At 47.9% G+C, this 23,935-nt stretch overlaps 1 protein-coding gene across 2 annotated transcripts in view; it reads left to right on the top strand.

Annotated features, from left to right (window-relative positions):
* The window catches only part of HTRA1 (HtrA serine peptidase 1), a 50,043-nt gene that overhangs the window by 19,031 nt on the left and 7,077 nt on the right, over positions 1–23,935 (top strand). For both annotated transcript variants that reach the window (XM_019752953.2, XM_019752951.2), the window contains exons 2-4: positions 6,800–6,899; positions 7,313–7,517; positions 23,737–23,931. In XM_019752953.2, the coding sequence (XP_019608512.2) occupies positions 6,800–6,899; positions 7,313–7,517; positions 23,737–23,931 (500 nt within the window). The remainder of the gene's footprint in view (positions 1–6,799; positions 6,900–7,312; positions 7,518–23,736; positions 23,932–23,935) is intronic.

Here is a 23,935-nt window from a genome sequence, read left to right as displayed (position 1 = left end):
ATCACACACGTTTTGATGTAGTGAAAGCACATGTCCAGTTTTGTACTAAATCTTTGATTCTTAGTCCCCTTGTGATTTTCGTTTTCACTGCAACACATTTTCTTCAATGTGATAGTGTCTGTCAAGCACTTTCCTTAGTGTCTGGCTCTTTTCAGTAAACACTTAGTAATGGAAGTGTCTGTTATTCTAATTTTGATATTAATTATGCAAGTCTGTCAACACTGTCTCTCCTCCTACAAGGAAGTTGTTGAAAGTCATTAAAAAGTGTTATCTGTAATACTCCAGGGATGATGGGTTCCAAGGAAGCAATTTTGTGGCGTTGTGAGCTTGACTCGTAGTTTATAGAGAGGAGAGATGAATCATTTATTATCTTTGGATGGACACCTGCCAATTTAGAAACTCATAAAATTATAGGAAATATTAATGGGTCATTTGTTGTGTTACAAACCAGTAATGATAAATATTTATTAGCTAAGTGGAAAGGTCTATCTTTAAAATGTTGTGACTCATCATTCTACTAACCCCAGTGATTCAGACTTTTTCTGTTTAAAATAAAATCTCATAGGTCTTTCAGTTTTCTCTTTTTGAGAATTATTTTGTATATTGTAGGTTCTTTGCTTTTCACGTACATTTTAGAAATAGACTATCAATTTCTAGAAAAACTCCTGCTGGGATTTTCATTGGGAGTATGTTCGAATCTTTAGATCAATTTTGGGAGAATTGATAGCTTAACAATAGGGAATCTTTTGACCATGAGTATTGTATCACTCTCTATTTATTTAGGTCTTCTTTAATTTATTTCAGCAGTGCATTGTAGCTTTCAGTGTACAGGTCTTGTACATATTTTGGTAAATATTTCCCTAAGTATTTAATATTTTTGTTATAATTGGTATTTTTGAAATTTTAGTTTACAATTGTTTATTCCTAATACACAGCAATACAATTGAGTCTGTGTATTGACCTGTTATCCTGTGGCATTGATCAACTCACTTATCCTAGGTAGTATATTTATAGTAGATTCCTAAGCTTTTTCTGTATGGACCCTATGTCATATGCAAATAAAGACAGTTTTATGTTCTCCTTTTTAATCTCTACACCTTTAATTTCTTTTTCTAGCCTAATTATTCTGTCTAGGACTTCAATAAAACGTTGCCTAGAAGTGGTAAGAGTGAATGTCCTTGCCTTATTCCTGCTGTTAGAGGGAAAGCATTCAGTCTTTCACCATTAGGTATGGTGTTTTAGGTTTTTTTTTGTTTTTGTTTTTGTTTTTGTTTTTTTAGTTTTTTTAATTGATACTTATTATTAGGATGAGAAAATTTTCTTCTATTTCTAGTTTGATGAGTGTTTTTTTGTCACAAATGGGTGTTCAGTTTTGTCGGATCGTCTTTTTGCATTTATTGAGATGATCACTTGGACTTTATTCTTTACTGTGTTAATATGGTAAATTACATTGTTTGGTTTTCAAATGTTAAACCAACATTATTTATCCTTTCCTGGGGTAAACCTTACCTGGTCATGATATATTATTATTTTTATTATATTGCTTAATTCTGTTTTCTAAAAAATTTAAGGATATTTGTTCTATGTTAATGCTGGATATTAATCTATAGTTTTCTTCTGTCTTTTGTCTAGCTTTTAAATTAGTGTAATGCTGAGTTCCTGAAATAAGTTGGGGCATTGTTTCCCATCTTCTGTTTTTGGGAAAAGTTTGTAAAGTGTTAGTATTTTTTTTTTTTTATTAAATGTTTGGTAGAATTCACCAATGAAGACATATGGGCCTGAAATTTTCTTTGTGGGCAGTTTTTAAACTACAAATACCATTTATTTAACAGATATAGGATTATTCAGGATATCTGTATCTTCTTGAGTGAGCTTTGGTAAATTATGTCTTTTAAAGAAATCTGTCCATTTTATCTAAGCTCTAGAATTTATGTGCATAAATTTGTTCATAATATTTCCTTTTCAAACTTTTAATGCCTGTAGGATCTGTAGTGATGTTCCCTCTTTGATCCCCAATGTTGGTCATTTTTGTCTTTTCCCTTTTTTAAATTAATCAGGAAGGTAGAAAATACCTTACTGTCACTTTTCTGAATTCTGACTTGCCAGCTTTCTGTAAATGGCAGGCCATTACAGAATACCTACCAATCAGCTCCAGCTTTCTTCACAATAATGGAACATTTAGAAGTTGCAGGCCTTGACACTTCCTGTGACTTCCCATCCTCATTACTTCTGCCACATCTGTTCTTCTAACTCAACAAGACCCTTACTTCATAGAGGGAGTTATATTTGTCTCCTTCTGGTGCAGGTTGGTGGCTCCATGGGAGTTTGAAAGTTCAGCTGGGCTTCAGTTCAGGCTAGATTATTCTGCTGACCTAGCGCGCCATCTTCCTTCTGCAGTGGCTGTGGGATACTTTTGTTAGCTGCGAAATATAGACACATGTCAAAGCCAGAAAAACAGGCCTACCTCATAGCTTCCCCTTGGGCTCTGCCTCTGCAGTGGTGGCCACGATGGTTCTGTTAGGAGGAGCCTCCACGACCTACAGAAATTTGCCAGGGTGGGGAGAGTGGTTCTCTAGACACCTTCCCCTCTCCCTTTACTTCTCTGCTGTACCAGTGAGGTATGTGGTGGTCATATTAGTCCAGAGCCGCCTACTGAGCACCACCTTTACCTGTTCTTTTTATAAAAAATTTAAAAGTGTATGGCGTGACGTGACCACGTACTTCATATATAGTAGCTCGTAAAGTCAGCATCCAAAACACGTTGAGGTAGGTGTTATCATCATCACATTTTATGGGCAAGGCAATGAGACATGGAGGAGTTAGGTGACATACCTACCGTGTTTCCCCAAAAATAAGAGCTCGCCGGACCATCAGCTCTAATGCGTCTTTTGGGGCAAAAATTAATATAAGACCCGGTAGCATATCATGTATATCATATATCGTATCGTATCACATCATATCATATCATATGTCATGTCATATCATATCATATATATCATATCATATTATATACTGGGTCTTATATTAATTTTTGCTCCAAAAGACGCCTTAGAGCTAATGGTCTGGCTAGGTCTTATTTCTGGGGAACCATGGTAAGGTCACACAGCAGGTAAGTACTGTGCTGAGTATCATACTCTGATTCTTCTGAGACAGAGCTTGTGCTCTTACCCATTCTCCCCAGCCCGAGTGGCCTGGAGGCCCCACCCCTCCATCTATCTGCATCACTCAGAGAGTGGGTTGTGGCAGGGCCAGCCTGGGACCATCTCTGGGAATTCTCCACATAGATTGACCCCTCTGGAAGGAAGATGGTTGACCGGCAGTAGCGATCAGAGCAAATAGGGTCAGCCAGGGTTTCTAAACACCATGAGGCAGCAGCAGCAGCTCCCTCTAGTTTGATGGACAACCTTTTAAAGTCCTGAGCCAAGCTGCTCTTAGAGACACTTTTATTCCTCATTCTTAAATTGCGTTTGGAGAAGACAAACACTTCCTTTTTGGTTTGACAGTTTGCCCATCTGTGAACAATTAGTTGATGTTCAATTGGTTCTGCTCTGTTTCATTTTCCCAATGACACTGGTCCACCAAGTGATGTTAATACAGGTCACTGGTTGCTTTGTCATCTACGCTGCACGATGAAGGCTGGTCAGTTGGGCTTTTCAGTGTGGTCTGCTCCTCCTTTCTGTTTATTCTCTGCAGAATTTGGAAAGTCCTAGGCCCAATCTCAAATGCCACAAGCTCTTCTCTTGCTGTAGCAAGTTCGGGTAAGAGGGGGAGATAGGGATTACATCATAGAATGTTAGCGATGGAATAGACTTCACAGCTCATCCTAGAGGCAGTTGGCCCCATTTTACAGACGTGGAAATGGAGGCCACCCAGCAGACAGAGGATGGAAACCAGCTCTTCTAGTATCCAGGCCAGTGTCCTTTCAGTTCTCCCATGTGGCTTTCCCAGCTGGACAGACCCTGGAGGCACTTTTCTCTAGTTGGTGTGAGAAAGCGACTAGTTCTCATTTTAGCTGGAAATACCCGTTTGTTTTCACTCTTGTTGTGGGCAAATTCTCCCATGCTTATTTGGAAGACAGAAAGAGGAAGTGAGTTAATGATCCTTAGTGGCAAGGCTCTCTAATAATCGTCCTTCTTGTGAGGGTCTCAGAAACTCCACGCTTCCCTAGTGGGTTCACTTATTAGAGTGAAACCCGCTCTGGCCTTTTCCCAGGGAGCTGGGCTGAGGAAGCCCAGATGGTTTGCTTACAGCTGTGTCTGGGTGGTGTTCACCCAGTTCTGGGTTGAGAAAGAACGCTTCTGTCCCCTTATCTCTACCTCTCATTGGAGAACTCAGGGAAACGTACCAAGTAAGTGTAAATACCTGGAAACCTGGGAAGGTAGCAGATATGGATGGAGCCAATATTAAGTGAAAAAGTTATGGATTTTCTCAGATTTTCTTGTTATTTACACTCTCTATTAAGAGAATTTAGCATCTATGGAGAAGTCCTTTGAAGTCTGTGAGCCTCAGTTTCCCTAAGTATCATATGGGAACAATACCTGATTTTCCTCTTCCACAGGAAGAAGGGGAAAACAAAAATAAGGTAGCATAGGAAACGGTTTTAAAACAAAAATAATAACATAATGCTAGCATGAATTTGTTGAATTAGTTTATCTTGCCTAGAAGTGGCAGGGCTTTTTCTGTACCTTAGAATATCACGTTATGCAAAAGAGAGCAGATTCCAGCCCTGAAATAAAGCAGCTCAGAGTCCAGTAGCCAGCTCAGAGAAGGCCCCTTTGTCATCGATGGTCTCTCACTTCCAAGAAGGAAAGCTTAGCAGAAGCAGGCTGTTCCCGAGATGTCCCTGTGGTTCAGTGGTATTGAGTTGGGTTTCTGAGGTCCCTGATGGGGACACAAAGCCATGGCAGGAACTGAGGACACAATCTCTGTAGACGCTGTGCTGCCCATGTGGATATGTAGCTCTGAGAACTTGAAACCCAGAGGACTTGAAAGTGTCACAGGTCTCACTGATCGCCTACAGCCCGGAAATGACTGTCTCTCTCTCATGGAGGGAGGAATATACACATTCCTAGAGGATGTATGTGGATATGTGTATCTATGAATATGTGTATATGAGTGTATGTATGTGTATGTGAGTGTGTGTGAGTGTATGTATGAGTATGCATGTATTGTGTGGGTGTGCTTATGTGTGTACGTGTGAGTGTATGTGTGTGCATGCACATGAGTGTGAGTACGTTTGTGTGAGAGTGTGTGAGTGTGTGTGTGTGAGCATGTGTGCATGAATGTGTAAGTGTCGGTGTTGGTTTGTGCTTGTGTGAGTATGTATGTGTGTGTGAGTGTGTGTGTGTGAGTGTGTATGTGTGTGTGTGTGTGTGTGTGTGTGTGAGAGGGGCACTTTTGCAGGCCAGTGGTGTGCTTTTAAACTTGAGGGGCGTGTTGTGAATCCTACTGAGTGAGCTGTGATGGGGAGCGAAAGGGGGGGGATAGACCAGTGCCTCTTAGACCACCTGTGGTGAAGGAACCGGTTTCTTTTCCGTTTCTCTCCTATCCATCATGGGGCAATACTTTTGTACAATAAGCTAAAAATAAATGACTACCAAAATGCAATAAAAAAGACACAATACAAGTCCTAATTTAAAATTTTTGGATGCAACAGGCGTAAGATTTCTCTGCCAGAATGCCATAAAGGTTTCTGAAAGCATCCTGCCAGTTTCTCCATGGGGCCGAGTGGTCACGAGGGTCTGGCAGAGCCGCTGTTCCCTGGAGCATGCTTTGTGCAGCGCTGAGCTGGGCTGATGGGCCAGGAGGAGGTGAGGAGAGAGAAAGGAAAGCACTGTGGGTTCTTGGCTGCAGACTAGCCGAGAACCCCTCTAGAGAGAGACTTGTTGGGGGATATCAGCAGGTGGCCGGGATTTGGGGCCTGGTTGTACTTCTGGGGTAATGTCTCTGTCACCACACATGCCAGCAAAATGGGTGTCCTGGCACCCTGAGTCTCCAGGAGCTCATTTCTGAATCGGTGTCTACATCTGTTGATGGAAACTAACTTTGTCTTGCTGGGAGCCCCACATTGGTCTGTGATAGATTTGTCTGAAAGTAGCTTTGAAAATGCCCACCATATGGGAAGGGGGTTCACTAATTCTAGTGTATATTTTTATCCAGAAAATTACTGTCATTTGATTTCTCTCTCTCCTTTTTCCCCAATGGTATCAAGGCACCTCTTGTGCCTTTCTGCCTGGGAAGTTCTGGGGTTTGCAATGACTGGTTAAGGTGTGGCAGAAACTGCTCTTGGGACAGACGGTGGCCTCTGTTCACCTTGTGGTATCGATGGGGAAGACAGGACCTGTGTCTTTGCCTTAATGCGTTTTCATAATGGCCTTTTAATATCTATGAGAGCTGATGGGCATCTCGTCAGAAACAGCCTCAGCCCGCCCCTGGATGGTGGCAATGTGCTGAAAAGGGCTGCTTTTTCGTGGTGCTGCAGGAATTGGGGAAGGGACACTGGAGGAGGAGGATGTCATGGCAAGGGGACCCTTGGGTGACCAGTTGGGAATAGCTGGTAGGAGGTTCAGGTATTTACTGGCGCCTCTGGCAAAACATTTTTGTGGTGAAACTATTGAAAGAAGGAAGCCAAGCAAAGAGGCTGCTGTCTTATCTGAGTGGGGACCTTCTCGAGAGCCAGAGGACCTTGTCCTCAGCCCCCTTCAGGCTTCCAAAGGACCTCTCACCCATACCTTTCTCCAGGCGACCACTGCACAGAGCACAGTATTTTTAAGTGTCTCCTCTTTGCTTTTGTTCTCAGGGCAGGAAGACCCCAACAGTTTGCGCCACAAGTACAACTTCATTGCCGACGTGGTGGAGAAGATTGCCCCGGCTGTGGTTCACATCGAATTGTTTCGCAAGTAAAGAGGGCCTTCCTTTCTCCTGTGGCCTCGGAGGCCTCCAGCAACACATGCTGCCATGCACAGAACATCAGAGCTATTTCTGAGACCCTTTAAAGTGTCAAAAAGCCACTGAATATATTCCTACGGGAAGACAACGTTTCTCCCTTAGGATGTTTTCCCAGTTGCCTATTTAAATCTGCATTCTTGACCCTCTAGATGTTTTAAGAACCTCTGGCTCTGAAGAACATTTTCTAAGTGGAATTTTTTGATGCATGTAAAAGTCCACCCAATGTTCCCTTTTCTGATGTTAGAAGCCCAACATGTACACTAACGATGGTTAGATGTGGGTTGCTTCTGTAGAACAATTCATCAGTGTGTTGAGTTGATTTTCAGGTGTTTCAGGCGTAACTGGGGGCTCCTTTGGGTTCTAGGCTTCCTTTTTCTAAGAGAGAGGTGCCGGTGGCCAGTGGATCTGGGTTTATCGTGTCTGAAGATGGACTGATTGTGACAAACGCGCACGTGGTGACCAACAAGCACCGGGTCAAAGTTGAGCTGAAGAATGGCGCCACCTACGAAGCCAAAATCAAGGATGTGGATGAGAAGGCAGACATCGCACTGATCAAAATTGACCACGAGGTAAGTGTGTTCCCCACCTGCAGAACCGAGTTCTCAGGTGCCCTCGCGAAAACTTGGCAAAACCTGGAGAGTTCAAAAGACACCAAGCTCCTCTGGTGAGAGCACCAGTCAAATCTGGGCCAAAGGAGAATATTTAGCGGGTGTTGAGTATGGTCTGGGGTGGGGAAGGATGGGCTCATGGAAGCTTCTGTAATAAGCAGGCTGTAAAATCAAAGAGTTTAAAAAATAGTGTTTTACATTTTTATAAAGCAAAGCAATAGGTTTATAAGGAAGTGGTAGACAAGCAATGAAAATTGAATCTCCCTTCCATTCCTGACCCTGAGGTAACTGTTACTGCAAATTTTTGTTCATTTATGCATTCTAGGTTTGAAAACAAGCCAGGTCTCCCAAATTGGGTTTTTGCAGGGTTACTAGATGGTTTCTGTTTGTTTGTTTTGTTTTGTTTTGTTTTTTTAATAAAAACATACTTTAAAAAGTTTTGGAAACTTTGAATTAAAACAAAGCAAATGGATTTCTTCCTTATAGAACTTGTCAGAACTTTTAGTATGCTAATATGCACGTGACTCTCATGCAAAAAGTGTATACTCCAAATTATAATTATCTAAGTATAGAATCTTTTTGTTTTTCAAAACTGAGAGATAGTGAGCTCAGTTGGGGAAATGCTATGTTTGAAAATGTTGTGCTTTCTACTTAAATACTCTCCTTGCAGTCGTTTTTGCTGTGTTGATTTGTTCAGCAAAGTCTTCACATCTGAAAGTAAATCCACTTCTTATTAGACCATCAAAAATTCCTCTGGTTAGCACGTTGATTCTGGAGGTTTGGTTTGCTGTGTGGGATGTGCTCAGTGAGATTGCATTTTTGGGTTCTTCCTGCCCATGTCATTTTCCAGACTTCACATGGAAAGAAGATGCAGGGTAGGTTGGACTCCTGTTGCTGGCCCAGGAAAAGATCATCGACTGAGAACCAGGCGGAATCTTCTTTTCCAGCTCTCTGCATAACTTTACCTGGATGAGGGCTGTGAAGTCAGACCAGGGTGGGGTCGCACACGCTGATTTTGTCCATGCTGTTCCTCAGGGCTCTGGGCCCCGTGTAGTTAACTGGACTTTAGCAAGGTCACAGTTGCCTATTATTTCTATGAGTTTCTGTGGAATTACTAGTAATGATGAATCGTTCAAAATATTTTTAGTGATCACAGTATAATCACAATAACTTCTATTCGATAAGCTCTAATGCTGGGACAGGATCTGCCTTCACTTGTAACTTTCACCTAATCTACACAATAGCTGTATTATCCCCATTTTATAGAGGAAGAAACAGAGGCTCAGAGAGCGTACGTAACCTGCCCAGAGCCACACAGCTGTGCTGTAGTAAAGTTATAGCCTCCTAAGCCAGCCAGGGAGCTGCTCCCTTATTGCTCAAGCCTGTGGCATCAGTGGAGGCATGGAGCCTGGCCTCTTGGTGTGATGGGATGACTGGACTTTAAATAGCCCACGGGAAGGCTGGTGCATCCCTGTTTAGGAACATGCCGCTAGAAAGGTGTCCAGGATGTGGTAGTCTCACCGGAAGGAGGCCGGCCAGAATAGCACATCCTGTGGCCCCACATCGGGACTTTTCAGCTCCACCGAGCCCTTGGAAAATAGTCAGCAGTGGGGGCTCTCTGCAGGTTGGGCTGGATGCTGCGTGAGCTGCCCCCACTGAGTAATTTCGTGTTTGGAACGTGTGGGTGCAAACCGTCAACTGCTCTGGCCTGGGGGTAGTCTTTTCAGATTTTGAACCAAGGTGGTGTGTATCCTTGTGTCATCCCTGGCATGTCCAGGCAGGATATGAAAGATCTCAAGAGACCAGCTTTGTAGAATGTTTCTGACCTGGCTCCTGCTATCCCCTCCTCCCCCCAAGGTTTCCCCTTCCACCAGCATTATGCTGTTTGAGCTGTGTTTCTAGCCCAAGAAAAAGGGGCTTGAAAATTTAAAGTTGAACTAATGTGGCTTTTCGAAATAGAATCGGAAATGAGAGGATATTGAATTACAGACACCCACACAGGAGACCGCTTTCCACCGACTAACCTGCTTTTTTTTTCTCTGATAGTCATTGAAAGTGGGGAGAGTGCAAACGTCTCTTCCAGCTCTTTCCCTCTCGTTCCATAGTTTGATGATTGATTATTTAGGAGGGGGTGCGGAGGCTGGCTTGGAATGAGGCTGCTCACCTCGGCTAATACATGAGTTAATAAATGTGCAGACAAGGATGAGGTGTGAGCCTTGCGCTGTGTCAGTCTCAGGAACAGCAGAAAAGAAGAAACAGCAAGAAAACTCAGAGGAGGCAGAACAGAACCAGCAAAAATTGAGCTTGATGGTTGAAAGTTGTTCCAAACGGTACTTGCCGTGTGAGGCATGGCCCAGCCTCCCAGGGCCATTTTCTAATGACCCAGTGACACTGGTGTGACCACCACCACATACGGGGCCCAGGGGCTAAGTTGTTGGCCCCGAATCGGGGCCCGTTTCTTCCCTCCAGTGTCATGATTTCACTCAAAGTGTTCCCCATTACTTACACAGTGATTGACCTTCCTGAGCGTGTGTTCGCGCCACTTTTAATGAGTGGAAATAACCATGGACATCTGTTGTCATTGCCCACTTGTCATCCAGCCACCTTTTTGGCAGCAGCAGCCAGTGTTTGCTTTGGGGTCTACTTCTCCACTGGACAGTCTTGGTGGGACCATCAGTCATGGTGTCCATGACCCATTAGGCCAAGCACATCCTCCCCTTGGAGACGTAGCTGGATGCCACTTACAGAAACACTGCATGGGTGAAGCTGACATAGCCCCTGCTGCTGAGACCCCCTGGTACTGCCTGAATTCCGGCCCCTTCTGAGCCTGATCTGCCTAATTTTCCTTCCATTCTTGATGCGCCCCTCACTTCTCCAGTAAACCTCCCTTGGCTTGAGACTGCCAGAGACGTTCTGGGCTTGCGACCAAAGGATGCTTTTTTTGCTTCTCACTGCTGAACGCACACATGTGCGCTCACTTTCCCTGCTGAGTTTTGAGCCGGGAGAACTTTCGGAAGAAGGCTCACGGAGCCAGCAGCCGGCTCTTGTCTGGCCTGCGGCCCCCACCACCTGGAGGAGGAGGGTGTTCCCCTGCAGGCCTTCCCCTTCTGTCCTCAGATTTGTAACTCCCCTTTCCTGGGATGGGGCCGGCTGGGGCCAGCATTCGCCTGGAGAGGGAATGCCAGCTGCGGGAAGTAAGCACAGTGCGCATGCAAACATTTTAATAGGAAGCAGCTTGGAGGGCAAACTAGTTCAGCTTCAGATACAAACTGTTTCCAAATGTGTTTAACACGACACTGGGCGTGTTCGGAGAACACTGTAAATTTTTATCCAATAGCAGCCTTTTGTCTGTGCAGTTTTTCTTCCTGAGTAGTTCAGAAAAGGAAAGAGAAAGGGACACAGGGAGGGAGGGAGGTAAAAGGAGAGCTATTTGGTTGCCTTAGGCCAGAGTATGGGACAGAAACACCAGAGATGTTTTGAAGAAGGAATGAGGGGAAAGTTACTTGTGTTTCAGCTGTTTTGTCCAGCTGTGTTGATGAGGAAACACAGGAGAAAAGCAGACGCCCCTTGATGATTGCAGCGTTCAGGCCATGTCCTGTCCACGCTGTATACAACCCTTGACACGTTTCCCACTGTTCTCACAGAGAGATCTTAACTCCTCTAGGGCCTGGGAGGCCCCGCCTGATGGGGTGTCCCCTCTGACTCCCCAACCTCATCACCTCTGTCTACCCCTCCCCCACTCTGCTTAGCCACCCCCTCCTCTATTGCCTCCTTACGCCCATGTCACTCTGGGGACACGTCACCTCAGAGACAATCCCATTTCACTGTTCATTTCCTCATCTCCTTATCATAGCTTACACTTGACTTAATTATTTGCTGATTTAAGTTTGTCTCCGTTGCTAGAGTGTGAGGGAAACACTTGTCAGGTGGTAGGTATCCTGAGTATGCAGTGTCCCCAGTGTGTCAGAGCCCTCTGCTCAGAAAGACGCAGGGCCCATGCTCCAGGATGCAGAGTGGAAAGGCACCTGGGGCTTGCGTGGTGAGTTGCTGTCCCATTTTCAGATGAGGAGATGATGGTGTAGCAGGCTGGTTGCAGAATCCCCTCTTCCCCACCTCCTGCCACCTCATTTTCCTCCCGACTTCTCGGTCAGTGCTTATCTGATCCCAAGGACTGTCTGGGACTTGATGACTCCTGGCTTTGCCAGGCCACAGTAGCTTGTGGTCTTTGGTAACTCAAGGTGCTGGGAAGGTGGTAAGGTTTCCTGTGGGCACTTTTCCTGACGCCAACAGCCAGGGAAATATCTGGAAGCAGCCTTGTTGAGGCTAGTGAGGTGGTTTTCTTCCCTCACTCCTGAGGCCTGCGTCTATCCCTGGCCACCTTCAGGCCAGATGCCACCTACAGACCTGTTTGAAGTGGCTGAAGAGTGAGACCTGGAGGCGGGAGCGGCTTTGTTTTTGGAGGGTCCTTTTACTGCTGAGCTGGCTGCTGGAGCAGGAAATGCTGACAGCACAATCTTCCTGAAGTTCAGAACTGGGGCCCCTCTGGGTTGAGGGCCTGGGGCCTTTCACACGCAAGTCCCAGGAGCAGATGAGCAGACTCTGGTCTCCAGGCCTGTCTCTTGGAGTTCGGCCCTGTGTGTGGTGAATCTGCCCTGCGTTCTCCCAGGTGAGGATGGTCCAGGTGTCCCTGGGATGATGGCTAGGAGGGGAGTGGCTGGGTTCGGCATGACTCATGCCAGCCTGTCAGCCACTTCTCAGGCAACTTGATTGTCAGAAGCGCTGACTAAGCCGAATGAGCTCATCCAAAAGTGAATCAGATAACACAGGGCCTGCACCGGAATGGCTTCCCCTCTTCTAGAGTCTGTCACTTACCCTCGCAAAGCAACTGGGAACCTGGAGTGTGGACTGCTCTGCCAGAGTTACCCTCTTCTTTTGTTTCTGTGTTTTTCCATTTTGGATTCCTTCCCCTCACTCTCTCTGTATTGGTCTTTTTGTGGTCTCCGTTCTTTGTCTCCCTGAACTTACAGGCCTGCCGTTAAACGTGCTAAACATGCTGCAGACCCTGCTGATGTTCCCAGGTTTCCATTACTGTATTGATTGCTGCCATTTTTAGAGGAGTGGAAATCAATATTTCATTAGGCAATGTAAATCCGGACCGCAAAGTGGAGGCCGCTTTATTCCTCTGTGCCAGCCTTTGTCCTGGGGCTGCTGAGGACGGGCTCTTTACAGCCCTGATTGCAGCTCGGTTTGGAATGTGAAATGTTTCAGTTCCCCACGCTGTACAAACCAGCCCTTCTGTGTTCTCTGGCCCCGTTTCAAGAACTTAGTTGATTGAAGGAAATTCTTTGGCTATGTTTTTCTCTTAATATGGTAATGGCTTTTTTTCACTTTGGCACTCTCTTCAGGGAACTGGATTCGGACTATTATTTATGGTTCTGGCAAAGCAGGTCCCGGGTTGTTGGGACTGAATTTGTCGGTGGCCCATTGGGAATGTCTTCTGTCCTCTTCACTGAGATGGGCTATGCACTGGTTCCATCGGACAGTTTAGTACATGTGTAATAGTGTGTTAGAGTACAGGGTTGGCCGACTGCAGTCTGCAGCCCCAATCTGGCCCTCCATCTGTTTTTGTAAATAAAGTTTAATTGAAACATAGCCGTGTCCATTCCTTTATGTAGCGTCTATGGCTGCTTTCTGCCTAAAACAGCAGAGTTGAGTAGGTAGGATGGAGACCAGATGGCCCATGAAGTCAAAAGTATTACTTTTTGGTCTTTCACAGAAAAAGTGTGCCAGCCTTAGTGTGAGTGATCAACACCTTGTCCTAGAGAAGCTACGTGTGCTGGGAGCTAAATGCTTTTAAGACCCAAGTGAGGTGAAGCCCTCGGTGACCAAAGGGGCAGGGACAGAGAAACTGATGTCATGTGCTCTTTCTGTCGGGGAGACTGTACTGCTTTGCTGCTGCTGCTGCTTTGGTTTTGCTGGATTAAATAGCCCTTAATTTTGCCCATTTCTCTGTGATATCAGTGGAGAGGAGCTTACGTGAATTCCAAGATGTTTTGCAAATTATTATCCAATTTTAAATCCCAATGATCTTTCAAGGCCTGGCTTATTCATTCTTTCACATATCCCTTATTCATTCACAGATTCTATCACTGTTAATTGAGCATCTATCTTGGCCGAACACTGTGTTAAGCGTTGGAGATGTATCAGCAACGGGCAAATGCCGTAAGATTACCATCTAGTGTGGGAAACAGGTAAATGGGAGTACATGTGGTGATAAGTACAGAGCAGGAACGCGTGGAGGAAGAGGTAGAAGGCAATGGGGCCTGGGGAGACCTCTGTAGATAACGTAGCAGGAAAGCTTATCTGAGGTGACATCAAGCTGAGATGGGAAGGACAGACAGAGCCACGCGAAGGGAGGAGTGGGGGGACTCGAGTTGCTTAGTTCTCCTTTCCTGCCCAGCCCGGACGACGTGGACCTTGGACCAAGTGCAGCCTGATTTCCCAGGGAGTTTATTAGAGACCTCTTCCTGGTTAGCTGTTGCCTTCATGTATTTTTTTATATTTCTTACTGGCTTTGGGTCTTTGGGATTCCTGGTCATACTCTGGAAAGCTCTAATTTCCTATGTAGTCAATCCCCTGAGAGTCCAAAAGTACAAAGGCTCACAATGAGCCTATCACCTCTCATTCATGGCGGGGTGGGTTCCGTTTCCCAAACTTGTTTCCTGAAACCGTCAAGACCACTTTCTGTGGCAAGGGAGAAGTAAGACATGCCGGTGAATTAAGGACTGACTATTCTAATGGAAGTGCTAACTAACAAGTCACTTTCGTTAATCAAGGCACCAGAATCGGATAATGAGAGCATGCGACTCGTGGTATTTTCCTCTTCGCTGTGGGTACCAGGCAGCTCAGAGAAACCATTGGCCCTGTGGTTAGAATATTCTCTATGTTCCCATGTTATGTCATGAATATATATTAACTTATTGTAATATGCCCTGTGTCATTGACCATCTCAAATTATTTTTATCTAGAGGAGATTATATATCTTTAAACTTTTAAAAAATCAATTTGAAAACAATGATACCATGTTTTCCCGGAAATAAGACCTAGCCAGACCATCAGTTCTAATGCATATTTTGGAACAAAAATCAATATAAGACCCAGTATATTATATTATATTATATTATATTATATTATATTATATTATATTATATTATATTATATATTATATCATACCTGGTATTTATATTACATTATATCTGGTCTTACATTACAGTAAAATAAGACCGGGTCTTATATTAATTTTTGCTCCAAAAGCCGCATTACAGCTGATGGTCCAGCTAGGTCTTATTTTCAGGAAAAAATGGGCAACTTCTTTGAATATGGCATAAGCTCTAGGCGATCATGGGGAGTGAGGAGACACTGTGCCTTCAGTTCCGTTCGGCAGACACTGAGCGGCTGCTGTGTGTTGAGTGCTGAGCCTACCAGAGTGACACCATTAGCCCTTTCCCTTGAGTGGCTGGTGGATCGTAAGCTGTTCTCTTTGCTCCCCCGAATCCTGAGCCTGTAACCTTATAGACGGCTGAAAACCAGGCTGCGTCCAGAGTCTCTTACCCAGACTGAAATGCCAAGCTTAACCCCAATTATTGGGCTAACCCCACTTTTAAGATCCTGATTTGTTTGTTCTTTCATTCCTTCATTTCACATTCATTGATTTTTATAAATGTGTCTTGGCCACTGTTGCAGTAGAATTGGCCGAGATGAGGTCAGTGGATAAAAGTGGGGGAATCGAAGAGGCTGACCTATGGAGAAGACGAGTTACACTTGACAGAGACATTGTTCTTCCTGCTTTGAATGCCGCAGAATGTATACACTCTGTGGCCTTTGGGCCCCTGTTTGCAACTGTTGACATTTTGTGGTTTAAACAACAAGAGTAAGGAAGCATTGGAAAAGCAAACATGTCTTGCTATAGCTTAAAGGAGACTAAATATTATGGTGGTGTCCATAAAGAGCGAGGGGGAAGGTTGTTTCAGTTTTCATTTGCTCTTTCTCTGCATTTTTGCGGAACAAAAACCTTTCTCCCTCCAGTTGCCCCACTTCTCTGATCTCTCCCACCTGAACCCTGCCACCCCTGCCCACCTTCCCATTTGTCCCATCTGTTCCACGTCTCCCATCCCTATTCAGCAACAGTGACATGTCATTTGGGGAAACGGGTGTTGGCAGCTTGATGGCACCATTCTTCTGAGTGCTGTCTGTGTTGGTGACCTCCGTCCATGTAGCGCATCCTCCCTGCCTGGGCCCCTCGGCTCTGTGGTCTCGCCTGCTGCTCACCTGCTCCATGAAGCCACCCTTCCTTGGTCATCACCTTGACCTCGTCATTACTGATGACATCCACCATCTCTAATCCGAATCCCAGCATCTCACTCTTGGCCCATCACCTTCTCCCCCAGCAAGGCTGCTTTATGGGCGTGTGACCTGTGTCCTCACAGGCCCGAGGCTCAGAAGGGCCCCCTGCTTGCTGGTTTAATGCTCTGAGGTCATTGTCTTCATTTTGTCTTTGAATTTGTGTTGTGTAAGTCCAGTGAGATGAGGGAATATGTGCCGGGGGCTTGGAGCCTTAGCTCACGCACTGTTCCTCCTCCTGCTGCCTTCCCATCTCCCCGGGACGAGTTCTCAGGCTCCCAGCTCCCCTGTTCCCTGGGACCCCAGGCCTCCCCACACAATCACTGCCACCCTCCTCCGCCCAGGGAGTGCGGGCAAGGGGAGAGTTGGGTTTGGGTGTGCACATTCCATGGCATCTGGGGACAACGGGTGGTAGCAGGGCTTGGGTGGAAGGTGCCACTGGCGTTCTGCCAGCGACAAGGCAGGGCCAGGCCTCTCCCCCACACCCAGGTACCTAGTGTGTCCTGGTGAGGGAGGCAGTTGCAATGCCCTAGGGGTTGTCCACCCTCTGTGGGTTGGGGCAGTAGGCCCTCGGGGTGGGGAGATGCCTGGCTCGACCTCCCCCTCCTGGTCGCGCACGATGCATGGGGCTGTCCAGTAGCTTGTAGGCAGAGCACTGAGTCCTGGGGTCCCCGGAGTCTGCTCGCACCCCGTGAATATCTTCGTGCCCCAGGGAGTGTCGCATTAAATAGCAAATAAAAAGCCATCAGGGCAGGTTGAGAGAAAGAGAATGTGGAAGAAAAGGAAAAGCTTTATATTTCAGTACCTTTAATGATGCTTTGTATGTGCTTTATGAACAAGAGATCTACATTCATATTTTGCCCTGAGCTCCACAAATTATGGCCCTGCCCCCAGTAGCTCAGTTCCAGCAACTCCGAGGTTCATCTGGGTCCACAATCCGCTGATCTGCTCACCTTTTCAGCCCTCCTGGGCTCACTTCCCTCCTTACCAGGCTGGATCCCTGTGTCTCAGGCAAGTCTTAGATGCTCACATCCCCCCTCAAATCCTCTGCGGCCTAGTTTGCTTTTCCTCAGCAGACATGCAAGCTCTATGACACTGCCTCTTGCTGGGTACGGGGGACGTGCTATTTTCCCCATTGCGTATTTTTTAAAGAAAATGAAAGGTTAGCATAACTGTTTTCAGAAGGCACATTGAATCACTGAGTTGAGTCACCGCCAGTTGCTGCAATATTAGCCTTTGAAGCAAACCTCAACACACACGACCAGTCTGCAGCTCCAGCCCCTTGAAAACGAGGGGCTCGGCAGCTGGCAGACACAGTGGCTTCTGCAGATTCAGCAACAAAAATATTTTTGTAACAGGAGCACTTGATACTTTTCAAGGAAGAGAAAGAAACAGTTGACTTCCCTCATTAGGTTAAAATGAAGTTGCCAGTTTTTCCTTTAATTTCACTGGTTTGTTTCATTGCTCTTCACTCCAAGCTTCAGGGAATAAGGTTGCGATGAAATGAGCACTGCAGGCCTGTCAGTCAAAACCCAGTGCGGCTGGGTCATCGTTTTGAGTCCTTTCTAGATGATTACCAGCTGAGCCAGCATCTGGAGAGTTCCAGGAATCTCCTCTCTTCCCACGGCCGGAGGAGTTCGCAGGGGACCGTCTGACCCCGTGGTGGAATTGCATGAAGAGATTTACCAAGACCTCTGGTGCCTGTTTTGATTTTTACCAATTTAACCGTTGTCTGCTAATAGGTGTTTTTTAGAATCAGCCAGGTCTTCTGGAAAGAACCATAATTGTCAGAGTTGGGATGACCTTGGATATCACCAGGCTTAACCTCCTTATTTTAGAAGTGGTTAAATCGAGGCCCAAGGTCACGGAGTGAGTTAATACAGGAACAAGACCCAATCCAGATGTCCTGCTTCCTTGAACAGTGCGCTCTTAGGATACATGGAGGGCGAGGTAGCAGTGTGTGTGTGTGTGTGTGTGTGTGTGTGTGTGTGTGTGTGTGGTGTGCATTTTGTCTAAAGTCCTCATTCTGCACCCCCGTTGGATGATGCTGGAGAATAAGCTGGAAGCAAGCCATCAGCCTGGGGGGCATTGCTCAGCTCAGGCCTAGCTTTTCTCCCCTGGGGGATTCCAGCGGTTGTGATTCACCTTCAGCCAGAGGCCACATGTGGAGCCCATGAGGCAGGTGGCACCATGCAGGCCGCCTCCACGTCCCGGCCTGGCTTGTCTGAGGATAATTCAGGCTCCCACCATCAGAAAGCCAGCATGGCGCTGGGGACGCATGAAGTTGCTTTGCCTCTATTCTGATTTTTCTTCAACTCCCCCACTGCCCTTTGTGTGTCATTTCTGCTCCCATCACCTGCCCCTGTGGAACAGTCTGGGCACAGAGCAGCTTTCTCACTGGCCATCAAGCCATGTGCTCAGAGCACCTGGCAGTGGGCAGAGTGGGCTGGAATGGAGGAGTCTAGTCCCGGTAATGCCACCACCCAGGTGTGGGACCCTCAGTACCCTGGTGAGCAGAATGGGCACGACGCCTGTCCCATCTGTCCCACAGGGTGCTGGTTGTCAAGGCCGAGGGAATGACAGAGCCCGAGGCGCTTAGGGCACGTACGAGGGCTGAGTTTGCCTATGGCTCTGCTCAGACTGCTTGTATCTTGCTGACCCCACAGAAATTGCGAGACCACTGCTTTCCTTTGAAGCAGACTTCTCCTCTTGTCCCCACCCCTTGAAAAACCACATGAAAGAGCATACACTTATTAGAACCCTTTCCAAACACTGTTATGTACTAGGATCACCACTCTAAAATGAACTGTTTTTCCCAAACCTTCAGTGGACTCTGATGGTTGCCCACCCCGCAGCCTCCCTCTCTCTGCTGGCAGAGCCCCGGGTTTGTTTTAGGTCTACCCCTGCCCCATCCCATTCCTGATGCAGGCAAATTCTGAGGGGCCTGAGGGAGTCCCAGGGTCCCTCGCCTGTGGGTGATTGAGGGCATCTTTCCACCCGGATGCTGGCTGATGACCCACGAGGAATGTGCTGGGTCCTTTTGGATTCCCTGCTCTTATGAAGAGACACACCAGGGAGATAAGATCCTTACTCCCACTGGGCATTGTTTTTCTGTAATGACTGGCGTGGCAATGAGCATCTTGTGACTGTGAGAACAGGCTGAACTTGATGGGACAGAAAGAAGGAAGGAGCCTCTTCTTATGTTGTCCTTGGGCCTTTGAGGTGATCAGCGCTGGCACCACCCTGCCCTGAGCAGGTGGATATTTATGCCATTTTGAGTTGGGTTTTCTGTTACTTGCTCTGAAAACAGCCTAATCGATATGCCCAAATCGTTTTTAGTGTTGCTCTTTATTTAGCCCTTTTGGAAGGTTCTGGGCTGAGCTCGCTCTGGTGATGGAGATTTGGACTTCGTCTCGTTTTACTGCCGTGTGTCCTGGTGGCTTGCATGACTCTCTACCCGTCAGACAGTGAGCCTGGAGGGCACGGGTGGGTTTCATTGACCTTTTGTGTTCACCGTGCCAGGCATGTGGCACGTGCTCAGTGAAGGCTTCTCTTTCTGTCGAGAAAGTTCCCTTTCACGGTGGCAGTGCTCCATGAAGCAGTGCTGCCAGGCCGGCTGGCTGGTGTTTGTTTGCCGTGATCTAAATGAACGGCAAGAGCCTTCTTTAATCAGTGTGCCCCAGCCTCTTCCAAGTCTTAGCATTACATCGACCACACAATTAGTATCCTGCCTATGGCCAGTATCTGGTCATTTAGCATAGCTGTGGGGTCCACACCCAGGACTTCTGACACCTTCCCCGGGCTGTTTCTCCATCCACTTGGGTGGCAGTGGATAGACACCTCAGGTGTCAGGGGGATTTGTGTTTTCTTAGTCATGCTGGTTGGCTCTCCTGTGAGGATGTCATTAGCATTACTGAGCACTTGCAGACTGCCGGCAGCTGTGCTTTTCGGCCTGGACATCCCTCTTTTCTATTGGCCTGCCAGGCGCCCCCTCTCGTGAGCATGAGCGTGACCTTGAGCACTGGCAGCATGACGGGCTTACTTTGGGATGGACAGGCTCTCTGGGTGGGGCCCAAGGGCTCCAGCTCAGCTCTGATGTGGACTCGGAGTTTTACCTTTGCCCCGTGGTAGCTCTCCCACCCCCCTGCTTTGGTACGCACCCAGACCTGCTAAACGGGACTGTGCCCCATTCTTCCCCCTCCCCCTGCTCTTCTGCTCAGTGGAGGACTGTCTGCCTTTCAGTTCGTAGGCATGATACCAGGCTCCAGTGAGATGGCGAGATGTGAGAAGTGGCTGTTAGGAGAAGGGCTGGCATCTCCAAGATGGCCTGTGGCTGGGGCCCACTTCAAAGGAGATCAGACAGCGTCTGCAGACGGGAGTCTTGAAATGACTTTCATGTGGGCAGCACGGGAACCAGCCTGCGGACGGCAGCACAGGGTTAGACCAGGAATGAGCAGCCCGTTTCACGTCTGCAGGTCAAGGCCGGGCATGGCTTTGTGCTTCCAGCCCTATCTGCATTTCATCTCCCCAAGTGCCCCCATGGAGCCTGTGTCTAGACAGCTATAGAATAAAATCCTCACTCACTGAGTAGGAATTTGGCCTGCAGACATAGAGCCGCGCCTAGCAGACAGGCCTGAGGTAAGGATGGCGGCAGGAAATGAACCCCTCTTGGATCGGAAACCGACTGGGGAAACTGATGCTCACCAGGCCAGCCGGCTTCCAAAAAAATCGCCCCCAAAAGGCATTTTGACTTCATGGGGATGCATAAATGTGGCTGGGCCCACACCTCTGTCCCATGTCACTCCCTTGCCAAGAGTTCTGCCTGCAATTAGAATTCTAGGTTAATATATCCTAGGAGTGCAAGTCTGAGAACTGTGAAGCCTGTTTTCTTGTTCAGTCAGGCTGCTCATTAGCTGTGAGAAGTCAATCCTCTGAGCCTCAGTTTCCACATCTGTAAAATGGGGATGGGGTGGGGAAAGGGAATATGCCCTAACTCCCAAGTTGGTCATGGAAGTGCTTTGTCATCTGGGAAGTAAAATTGTTCATTTCTTCAATTCAGGTTTCATATTATAACCTACCCCCCCACCCTGGTATGTGTTTTTCTGTCTTAAAATAGTTGTTCATAATCTGAAATGTTTGAGTGAATAAAAGCTTATACATAGTGAGAGCTGGTGTTGCCCACTGGTGCAGCTTTGACTAAATGGCACTTGTGACTGCTTTTCCTCCTCTGTGTTCAGTTTTCGGGAGACTCGGGGCTGTATTGCTGATGTCCACTTTTCCAAGCCCGTGTGGTCACCCGAGTGTGGACGACTTTACTGCGCTGAAGCCATGCTTGTCCAAGGGGTTCTCTGGGCGTCCCCTGGAGGCCTGGCCTTACCCAGCCAATGTGATGGAGCAGCACGCAGGCCGTTGATAGTGTGCCCTTGTGGGGGTCTGTCACCTGTGTCCTCACAGCTCTGCACCCCCTCCCACCAAGCAGTTGCCTCCTTATCTCACCCTCTGGGCTTGAACTCAGACTTGGAAAAGAAGCCGTCCAGGGAGCACTGTCTAGGCTCCTCTGCCTTCTAACTCCCCTGAGACCTGAGAGCCTGGCTCTGGCTCCCTACCCAGGCAGCGGAGGTGGAGTGGCAAGGGGAGGGGATGAGCAAATTCTCATTAAGATCTCCACGGCGAGTCCTGCCACGTAACTTCCTGAGGTGCTTCCCAGCCTGTGGCTGAACTGATGTGGGCTGGGCCCACCTTTCTGTATTTGAATTTTATCTCCTGCATTGAAGTTGGTAAAAAGCAACTGCTGTCTTAGGCAGCCAGCTGGACCCAGCCCCCGGAGCCTCCGCTATGTCTGCTTGCCCATCCCTCAAGCCAGCCCTGAAGGCTGTTCCCAGGCCCTGAAGGAATGGGAGTGTCCCCAGCAGGCCTCCCCTGTCACCAGCCCTGACTCCCGCCTGCCCACCCGCCGCATTGCGACTGTTGGATGAAGTCATTTCTGGCAGGGCTGGCTGGCGCCGGCCCAGGGTAAACAGGCTATGCTGAGCTCGCTGGTGTGCCTGGATGCTGATGAGCCTGGGGCCTGCCCCCTCCAGAGCAGCACCATGCACTCTGACCTCAGGCAACCTTAAGACAATGAGTTGCGGTCGGGGGTAGACCTGGGCCACCAGCCTTCTTCTGAGTGGAGCACTGGGTGACGCAAACTAGCTTGTAGGAGTTTAGTTGGTGGGGTTTCCCCCATTGGGAAATACTAATACTAATAATAATAGAAATAACACTAACAGACACACGATGTTTAACATGAGCCAGGTGTATTCAAAGAGCGGCTCAGATCTTATGTCACTTAGTTCTCACCACTAACTGATGAGACAAGTGTACAACGTGATTCCCACTCTCCAGATGAGCACACTGAGGACCCGACTGGTTGTAAGCTCAGGCCAGGACCTCATCAGGCCGCCTGGCCCAGGGTCTGTGCTCTTGACCACAGGGCTCTACTGGGCCTCTCAGTATCTGTGGTCTGAGGGGCAGTCCTTCTCATGTGTCTCTCTCAAAGTCAGTTTGAGGTCTTAGATCCTCCTCTGTGAACTTTCTGGCCCAGCGTCTTCCTGAGCAGCACCTTCGTTATTGGGGTGGGGAGGGGGTCTTTGTGGCGAGGTGCTGTGTATTGGATGAGAGAGTCTGGGCCTGGGATCACAGCCCCAGGATGAAATCCCTGTTGTGTCTCAGGTCCACCCAGTGACTCGGAGCCTCAGTTTCTTCATCTGCTAAATGGGCCCTGTGATCACCCTACCTCATCAGCTAGAGGAGGTGCTGACTTTACCACTTTCTTTTTTGAGTTGGACAGACATGAGGACCCCTGAATTGCACTTAGCACGAGGCCTGGGCTAGGTCTTTGCTTTCTGGACCTGGCCCGTGTTGTTGGGGCAGCTGCTTATTTGATTCAGAGAACAAAGGCAAAAGGAACTCCTTGGTTCTGGGAAGGAAGGGAAGGGGAGGGCCTGAGGCCTTCCCAGTGGGAAGTGCTGCTCTCCTTGGCCTGGTGACTCAAGCTGGTTGTATTTCGTCCCATTTTGGTTTGAAGAGTCATTTGGGGCTTCGACTCTGCCTGGCCTTCACAGAGCATCTGGGGTCAGACTTGCTGGGTTAATCAGTCTGCCTGGGCCGGGGGTAGAGGCGGTTGGTGGAGGACTTTTTCAGGCGAGGAGAGAGCCCTCCTCGGAGGTGTTGGTATGTGGGGGTCGTGGAGGCCCCACTGCCCCAACCCCACCCCTGCCTCTCACCAGAATGGCACTGAGTCCGTGCTCCAGACCCCCCAGGACTCGGGAGGATGTGCCTGTGCTAAGTGGGGCTGCTGCATCCTTTCCCTTCTCCAGGGGTGTGTGGGCTCAGGATCTTCCCTGGGGTTTGGGGTTTCGTGCTCTAAGAACGCCCCCGGCAGTCTTGCCCCAAATCTGAAATTTGTCTCCCTCTGTCTCCGGATCTCAGGGTTTCAGCGTTAGTCTGTGCTGATAGCTTCAAGATGTGCTGACCTCGAGGTGGCCTCTAGTAACCTTCCCACATTTTCCATGGCGTGTGGCTTCAATGCTCACAACAGCTTACAAAAAAGTATTGATTATTGTGGGTGGGAAGGGGTGTGGGCCTCACTCAGCCCAGAAGGGATGTAGGCCTGACCTCAGTTTCCGAAAGGCCTGGTGTTTACAAGTGCCCCGCCACTGCTTGGCATTCCACGACATCTGTGTGCGAATCCCTTCCACTAACTTCACTGAACACAGCAACGCCCACCTTGTGGTTCCAGGGAAAGCTGCCCGTGCTGCTGCTTGGCCGGTCCTCAGAGCTGCGGCCAGGAGAGTTCGTGGTCGCCATTGGAAGCCCGTTTTCCCTGCAAAACACAGTCACCACCGGGATTGTCAGCACCACCCAGCGTGGCGGCAAAGAGCTGGGGCTCCGGAACTCGGACATGGACTACATCCAGACAGACGCCATCATCAACGTGA

Source organism: Rhinolophus sinicus, linkage group LG07 (assembly GCF_036562045.2).
Source record: "Rhinolophus sinicus isolate RSC01 linkage group LG07, ASM3656204v1, whole genome shotgun sequence".
NCBI lineage: Eukaryota > Metazoa > Chordata > Mammalia > Chiroptera > Rhinolophidae > Rhinolophus > Rhinolophus sinicus.
Note: the sequence above shows the minus strand (reverse complement) of the source record. Positions and strands in the feature narration are given on the sequence as shown.